Source organism: Glycine max, chromosome 11, assembly GCF_000004515.6.
Source record: "Glycine max cultivar Williams 82 chromosome 11, Glycine_max_v4.0, whole genome shotgun sequence".
NCBI lineage: Eukaryota > Viridiplantae > Streptophyta > Magnoliopsida > Fabales > Fabaceae > Glycine > Glycine max.
In genome coordinates, this window is record NC_038247.2 from 265,834 (window position 1) to 274,311 (window position 8,478).

The following is an 8,478-nucleotide window of genomic DNA, read 5'->3' on the forward strand; positions in this document are numbered from 1 at the left end:
TATTGGGTTGGTCGTTTTTGTTTAACGGGTATGTATTTAGAATTGACATGGTCATTGGCGTTGTTGCAATTGTTTTCTTCCATTAAGGAAGCAATATGAGAAGTGCAGGAAGCAATTCCGGATGTGCAGAAAGAACACCCCAGCGATGTTCGATGGTTGGTGTTTTGCCTTATCAGCGGACTGGTATTGCATCATGTGTCTGTTTTAAAATTAATTTTTGCCACTGCGAATTGTATTTGGTAAATATGGTTTTTAAAATTAAAGTTTTTAATTTGTAAATATATTATGAACCGGGATTTTTATTACTTTTATTATTCTTACTTTTCAATTCACTAAATGCTTTTATTAAAAAAATTATTTCACTTAAATGGTTAAAAATATGGTAAATAATTTTGATATTTTTAAAAAGGAGAATGCAATATTATTTTTGAAGACAAAATCATCTAACCGAAAGCAAATATGGTTTATTTAGATACCGAAAGCAAATGCGTTTTATTTATATACCAAAAGCACTATGGTTGATTTTGTCTGCAAAACATAACCAAATTATCGAAGTAAATTACAATTTTATTTTTTAAACATACAATGTTAAAGGTAAATTGGCAAATTAAAATAAGTACATTAAAAGCAAGAAAGTCATTGTTCATAAAAACAAATTATATGCATTTAGCTTATTTATATAAATTGATAGATGATATGTTACTACATTGAATTATGCACCAAAAAATATTTTGATTATCTTAATTTTGAAATATTTATTTTTTGTTAGTCATATCAGCACTTAACTTGCTAGAGTTAATGTTAAGAACTTAAAAATAACACTTAGAAAATGTTAGGGATCTAAAAGATTTGTTGAATACAGGTACTAAAATCAGTTAAATTAACAATTACAGGAACTTCAATCTGATTTTTTTAACCATTCTAATATTATATTTTAATTTTTAAAATACTGTTTCCGTATGTCTATAATATAAAGATTTGAAAATATTACCCTCTTTTTAAGGATTTCGTTGATGAATATTTCCGTAAATACTATATATAGTAAAATCTAATTAACGAAATTATCTGTTTCATTTGATATATTTTAATTATAGTAATATAGTATATTCATATTATGTACAATATAACTAATTAATTAATTATGTAATATGAGCAACACTATAAAAGAACCCAACACTGAAGAATTATTTCACTCTCTCCCTCAGCAACCAAGTGCCCCTAGATTAAAACTCTTTACCACAAAATGAATTCTTAATCACCATGTTTCATGTTGTTCACCCTTTTCTTGATTCTCATTTCTGTGTCTCCTTTGTAGACAAATCAAGATGAGATCATTGACTGCACAAACGTTCTAAAAGCAGATCCTGAAATCCTGCGTTGAAAAAAAGCTGATGGATCCTTCAGGTAAATCGAGGTGGCTGCATCCTTCAGGTATGCCATGAAAGACTTAAAAAGTGATCCTCTATCTGCAAACTACGAAGCCAAAAGTGCTGGTGATGGATCTGCAACCTGTGAAAGCCTTGGCGCGTACATGTTAACCCTGAAATGATATATTTTTAGTATATTGTTTTTCAAATTTTTTTTCTTGTTTCTAAGGTTGAGTTTGTTTTAAGACCATAACAAAAAATTAAAGTTTCAATTTCATCTCCTTATAATAAAATTAAAGTTTCAATTAGCTAGGTTTCTTAAAACAGGTTTAATTTCATCCCATTTTAAATCAAATTTGATCTCATTCTAGAGTTTCATCTTTTTTTTTGTCTCTCTCCATAAAATGCAACATTTTTTTTGAAAAAAAAATTTTTTTTAGTGCTTTATATATACAATTTTTTAAAACAAATAACAGATTTATGATTATTGGTTGAAAAATTGTTACTTTATAAAATAGGATTTTCAATTTGAAAACATGGTTACTTTTTTAAAAAAAATATTTACAATTTTAATAAAAAGAATTATTTCTATTTTACATAGAAGCTCTTATAATCATGATCACCAAAATATGATTATATGACTCATTTATTGTTTTTATTTTTCACAATAACAGATTTCTCGTTTGTACATACACACATGATTATTGTCCCATGTATCTAAAATTGGACAATTTTTTTAATGAGGAAAAATTATGCACTGTATGATAATTTTATTAATTTTTTATAAAAACTGCCTAAAAAGTAATACCAATAATAAATTATGATTAGAAGACAATATAAGATTATTTTAAAATGTCATTATATAATCATTAAATTTATTTTTTGTTTATCTAGTTGTCTAGAAGAAATTTTTTGCCATCAATCTCGTAGTAATAATTTTAATTCTTATACACTCTTTTACTAATTCTTTTATTTTTATAAAAAAATTAAATTATAATTTTGTTTTTCTTATAATTTCAAATCAGAGATTTTGATCTTATTTTTTTTCTGGTGACTTTGATCTCCTATTTTAAAAAACACTTAGTTTTGCATGTTTTTTTTCTTCAAATTAAACTCTAAATCTAACATATTTACTTAAAATATCATTAAAAACTTAATTAAAAAAATAAAATCGACAGGGAACACACCAGACAATTTGACTAGTTCGACTGGGAACTGATTTGACGATCGTTTTGAATATTCTAAAAATTCAGAGGATTTTTGAATTGTTTAGACAGTCAAGAACTGATCAAATCGATGAAAAATCAACCAAAACTAGTGCTGGAAATTAGTTGAATTGGTACTTTTTCAAAAAAATTAATATAAATATTTTAAAGATAAATAAAAACACATTAATGAATATTTAAAACATAAATTATTTTATCAATTAATATTAAAATTTTCTTATAAAACATAATTTATTATTTTATATTTCGTTTATTTTGATAGTTTTTATACTATACTAATTAATTACTTCTTTTTTGTTTTAAAATGCCAACTTGTTAGTTTATTGACACTATTATATTCTGTTAAAACTTAAACTTCAAGTTTTATGATATATTGATTAAACTTTCATGTATATTTGAATGTTAGGAATTTGAAAAATGATTTTTTGTTGTAGTTTTTATTATTATAAAGTGATATTATATTTATTTAATATAATTTTATAAACAAATTAATCATTATTATTTTATTAATTCCAATTTGATTACGGTTTGAACTGTCGAATCTGGAATCAATATCTTGACTGATTTCATGTTTGATCCAATTAAAAAAAATATTGGTTTTGAGTTATTTACTCTGCAAGTAAGCAGCAAATCACATGGATCTATTAACTGCATTTTTGTGAAAGGAGGAGAAATAATAATGAATTATTTACTCTGCAAATAAAGAGGATTGACTTACATATCAATAAGTAAAAGGATAGCATATAAAAATAAAAATAAAAGAGGATGGATTTGGCTGACCAAGTTTTGGTGTGAAAGCTACTTTGCTTTATTTGGACTTGAGTAAAAGATTGTGTTAGGGCTAATAATACATCAAAAATTAAAAATAAATTATATGTAAATACCTTATTTATAAATAATAAATTATGTGAAACAGAAAAGGAATTAATTCTATGCAATTGAAAAATGAAAGGCTTCCACCATTCTCAAATCAAATACACCCACCTTAATTAATTTTGGAAACCACATTTACCAAATACAATTTGCAGTGGCCAAAATTAATTTTAAAACAGGCACATGATGCAATATCCGTCCGCTGATGCGGCAAACACCAAGCATCGGACATCGCTAATGCCCAGCAAATTTTAAGTCCATACCCGTTAAACAAAATTGGCCGACCCGATTTGTTATGAGAAAACTGTGATGAAGAAATAAAGATTAGAATGTGACCAAGTCGTCTTCACAAACAATAAAATGCACAAAAAAAATAATTAAAACTCTTGCTATCTATACTTATGGCGCTAGCAAACTAGCATGGTCCATCAAAACCAGTGAGAATCTCAAACTTAATCAGAGCGAACCTCAAACAAAAAGCAAGCCTAGTAGAAGAAACCCAACACTTTACCACCAACATTCTTTCTCCTAGCCTCTTCATGATCCATGATACCAGCAGAGGTTGTCAAGACAATATACCCAAACTGCATCATTTTGAGCAACCAAAGTTTAGGGGCAAACAGGAGAAACCATATGCATACAAGAGAATAACGGCAACATAAAGTTTAATCACAGATAGGTTAGCAATTTCACATCTACACAACTTAATATACATCAAAGTTTAAAAACAATACGAGCAAATTTTATCAAAGAACAAGCAAAAACCAATTTTCAACAACTTACTATACAAATTCTACAAGTACTTCAATTTACAGAAGAAATATTCTTATTTTGCTGTCCTGGAAACAACAATACCTCATACAGATACAGGTTGACATTCTTTAAATTTAAGGTACTTTTTTTGGTGCATCTCTTCCCTTTGGAAGGAGAGCTTAAGACACAATTTCAAGAAAGCTCTTGAAGACAAAGGTAGCTTTTTTGCTAATGAACAAAAGCTAATTGACTACTTTTAAAGATAAAAGATTAAAAAAAAACAGGCCAAACACTATAACCTACAGAGAGCCATTATAATTATATAACCAATGTATAAATGAAGAAACACTTACACCAACAAAAAAAGATTGCAACAATGAACATGTTGAATTTAACCATCTTAAATATACATTGGTATCTAAAGTGAAAGCTTAAAATAAAAGTTAGCTACGTTTAGGAGTGGTTAATTGTTACATTTCTTAAAAATATTCTTCAATTTAAAGTAATTTTTTTAGGAGAAAAATAGACTGACGACAGCTGTAGTTTCTTCAAATTTACACAATACTCATGCTTTGTAGTGTATTGCAAAGAATTAAAGAGGTAACTATATGGAAGACAAAGGCAAAGGTGTGACTGATCAGGGTTAGGTTTTAAGGTTACCTGTCTTGAGGGTAGTAGTCTTGCAGTCCAACCTTCAATCTCTTTGACACCAACATCAAAGCGAGGGCTAATAACCCCACACTTATTCAGCCGCCCATTCAATTCAACCACGATTTTCCCAGCCCTGTGGTCATCAACATACTCGAACTCACCAATGTACCCTACAAAGCACCACACCATAACAAAACATGCCAACAACACTAAAACAATTCCTATTATATTCAATTCAAGGCCAAATTCATATTACATAACAAATCAATACCGTGCTTCTGCATGACCAATAGGAATTTTATGATGACCTTGGAGGATGGCCTAATCATGACCTGGCGCTTCCCGCGCTTCTCGGCGTTGTACATGCTCTTCAGAGCATCATTCAACACACTAACCCTCACCATTGTCAAAACTACAGCAAACAAAAATGCATATATGAATTATAACGAACGATTTCCACATTCAGCGGCTACTTAAAACCATTTTCCATGATACAACATAAAGCAGGAATAAAATTGCATAAGAGAATCTAAATGGAGGTTGGAGTATACGACAGTGACAAGAATAGAATAGCAATCAATGGGATCTAGTTTCGGAGTTGGAAGAAGATCTTACCGAGACTTGAAACTATCGATGAGGCGAAGGAGCTCTGGGTTACAGCCAAACCTTAATGTGTTTAGGGTTTTGCATAACATACATATCACACCTTCTTCATCGGGTTCGCTTTTGGGCCCGCCGGACTGTGTTTTCAATGGACCTTGGGCCGTGCTTTTTTTTTTTTTCTTGTAATATGACACATGTCTGAGTTGATGGTTTATTTTTGCACCCATTCAATAAATTAATCAATTGTCTCTAATATAAATAAATGAATTATAATTTTTAAACCGAGATTTATTCAAAATGATTTTATTTCATATCAATATTAATATACTGAAGTTATATATATATAGATGAAAGTTATTGCAAAAGGAAAGGTAAATCAGACAAGAAAATGAAAAAAATGGGTGATAAATTATTGTCTATTTAGCATTCGCTTTCCTTGAATTTAGTATGTGTTTGTTTGTCTGTTCAGCACCTCTCAAACGGACGTTAAAGTAACAATTTGTTATTTCTCGGTGTTTTAGAATGAATGCCCACTAAATGAAACTATAAAACAGACGTACCCTCAGAATCCCCTCTTTATAACTTGCTCTTTTCAACTATAACACAAATATGCGTTATCATGTTGGGATTGCATTTTTTTACAGGCAGTTAAAATCCTGCACCTAGACGATTGAATTTTTTACAGGCAGTTGGCAAAACAAGATAAAATTCCCTAAGATTTCAACCTAAAATGCACATAAATATAAAAATAAAAGATAAAAAAACCATAAGAAAATTACTAAAATTAAAAGGAAGGAAGGAAAGCAAAGTAAATTGTATATATAACATTTTTCTATTATTAGTTGGTGGAAATTGATTGAAATTACTAAATATTTTTAGTGAATTTTAGAGTATTTGAAAGACAATATCGCTAAATATATAAAAAAGTGTAGTTAATATTTTTCTTATAAAAAAGATATTTACTAAGAGTATTTGCGTGGCATGGATCAAAATGATACTTAATAGTTATTAGTTGTAATTTTTTCAAAGCGTAGCCGTTGGGTTGTTCTACTTAATTTGCTGTAAGCTTTTACTTAAAGAAAGAAAAGGGCTTTCTTCGTCACTCTACAGTCTTCCATTTCTCTCTCTCTCTCTGCGCCTTCAAACTACAAAGAATGGCGGCGTTGTTCCACTTCTCTCTTCTTTTCACAGTTCTCCTTTCTTCCATTCTCTTATCGAATCACTCAGTAAAATGCGACGACCATGGTCAGTACTCTCATTCTCATACCCTCTCTCAAATAATATTTGCAACTTTTGTCTTTCTTACCTTCTAATGGGTTTCACTTGTTATCGTCAAACTGTTATTATATCATTACTTTCTCTCGATGTGCTGTGCTTAACTCTTATCAAGTCTTCTTCTTTCAGGCTAATAAGTCTTTTTCTGTCCTTTACTTTTCACCTTTTCTTCTTGTGCTTGCTTCGGTTTCCAATGGAAAATCTGAGTTAGATCTGTTTGGGAGAACGATTGATCTGACATCACCGAATCTCTGGGGATAGTATATATATTTTTTAAATTTTAATCTTGCAAAGATCTGCTTATTTGAGTTGATAGCTGCTGAATAACAAAATTTCAATTTTCAATAGCTTAATGTTATTGCTCGTCAATGCAGAGTGATTTTAATTTTTATTTTCAAATTTGTGTATGAACATGTTGACAATACGGTCATTGAGTAACCTAATCGTCTAGTCTACTACCATACCATAGGGTTCCATGTACTAGTGATCAGATTTTTCATTAATCTTGTTGACAGAGTCCTCTTCCACTTATTTCACATATAGTGACAGCATCAGATTTTTTGGAATTAATATAACTTGTAAATCAAAGAGTTATATCTCATTTTTATTTGAATGCAACTTATGAGTGAAATGTCTTTACAGATCACACTGTGTTTTGATATGTTGTCTAGCCATTTTCTGCTTTTCATCTGAGTCTATGTGGTCATAGCACCCACCATATATCAAATAGTAAATAGTTAAGGCAGACTAGCTATGTTCCATGAAAAATCCCTCCTATCATCCTATGTCTCCTTTCCTTGCAAACATGCACTCATTGAAGTTCACATTTTGAGATTGCACTAACTTTAATATCCCATTGCAGATGAGGAAGATGATCTTTATCAGGGAATCAACAAGTATAGGGAATCATTAAACTTGACATCTCTAACAAAGAATGAAAATGCGAATTGCTTTGCTGATGAAATTGCTGGCCAGTTCAAGAATCAACCTTGTACGAATACCACAGGCGCAAACACAGTACCAGGCACGGAGCCTCAGTTCTCCAACTACCCAGACCTTTTGAATAAATGTCAATTGAATATTTCTAACACGAGGGATGGAATTGTAATGCCTGCTTGTGTTCCTGGCCTGGTTTCGAGCGTTGTCCTTACAAATTTCACACAATCTCTCTACTCGGGTAATCTCAATGACTCCAAGTATACAGGAATTGGTATTGGTTCAGAAGATAACTGGATTGTAGTCGTACTGACCACTAACACTCCCGAAGGAAGCTTTGTTCCTGAGACTGAGACTAAGACTGACAGTGGTGCCAATTTCGTTTCTAAAATTGGATCGATTTACTGCTCAATGTTTTTGTTAGTTAGTAATCTTTTCCTGTTGTGAACAAGAGGATGCCGTTGTTCCCATTTTAGTTTTGTTTTAGTATTTTCAATTTGGGGGCCTTGCTACCTCCATAAAGTTCTTACTAATCCGTGCCCAGGAACACTGAAAATAATGTAGACAACTGTTTTTCTAGTGAAATATAGATGGCTGTGGTTACAATGTGTTGTTTCAATATTGCAAGTGTCTGTAGGATGCTAGAGAAGAGGAATAGGGGAAGAGGATTTCTCCTCAAGGGTTGTTATCTTACTATTGTCATTACCAACAGTTTCATTTTCTTTTCTTTCTGTTTTTTGAATACTTTACTTTTGCCAAATCAGAATAGAAGGCAATAAATTGTAGCATTGATG

General features: G+C 30.5%; 2 protein-coding genes across 3 annotated transcripts; one reads left to right on the forward strand and one right to left on the reverse strand.

The window, feature by feature from the left end:
* Window positions 1-3,513: 3,513 nt before the first annotated feature.
* LOC100798674 (40S ribosomal protein S15a-1) lies at window positions 3,514-5,638 on the reverse strand. 2 transcript variants are annotated; one of them, XM_014763717.3, is made up of 5 exons: window positions 5,486-5,638; window positions 5,142-5,282; window positions 4,880-5,040; window positions 3,934-4,050; window positions 3,514-3,770 (listed from the first exon to the last, which is right to left on the reverse strand). In XM_014763717.3, exons 2-4 carry the CDS (start codon window positions 5,272-5,274, stop codon window positions 3,952-3,954), a joined length of 393 nt encoding a protein of 130 aa, XP_014619203.1. In that variant the 5' UTR covers window positions 5,275-5,282; window positions 5,486-5,638; the 3' UTR covers window positions 3,514-3,770; window positions 3,934-3,951. The 2 variants fall into 2 exon arrangements, with proteins under 2 accessions (XP_014619203.1, XP_003539019.1); XM_003538971.5 differs by lacking the exon at window positions 3,514-3,770 and having other exon boundaries at window positions 3,777-4,050.
* An 865-nt stretch (window positions 5,639-6,503) lies between these two features.
* Window positions 6,504-8,478, forward strand: LOC100306685 (uncharacterized). Its single transcript, NM_001251787.3, has 2 exons — window positions 6,504-6,718; window positions 7,611-8,478. The coding sequence occupies exons 1-2, from the start codon at window positions 6,628-6,630 to the stop codon at window positions 8,129-8,131; spliced, it is 612 nt and encodes a 203-aa protein (NP_001238716.2). The 5' UTR covers window positions 6,504-6,627; the 3' UTR covers window positions 8,132-8,478.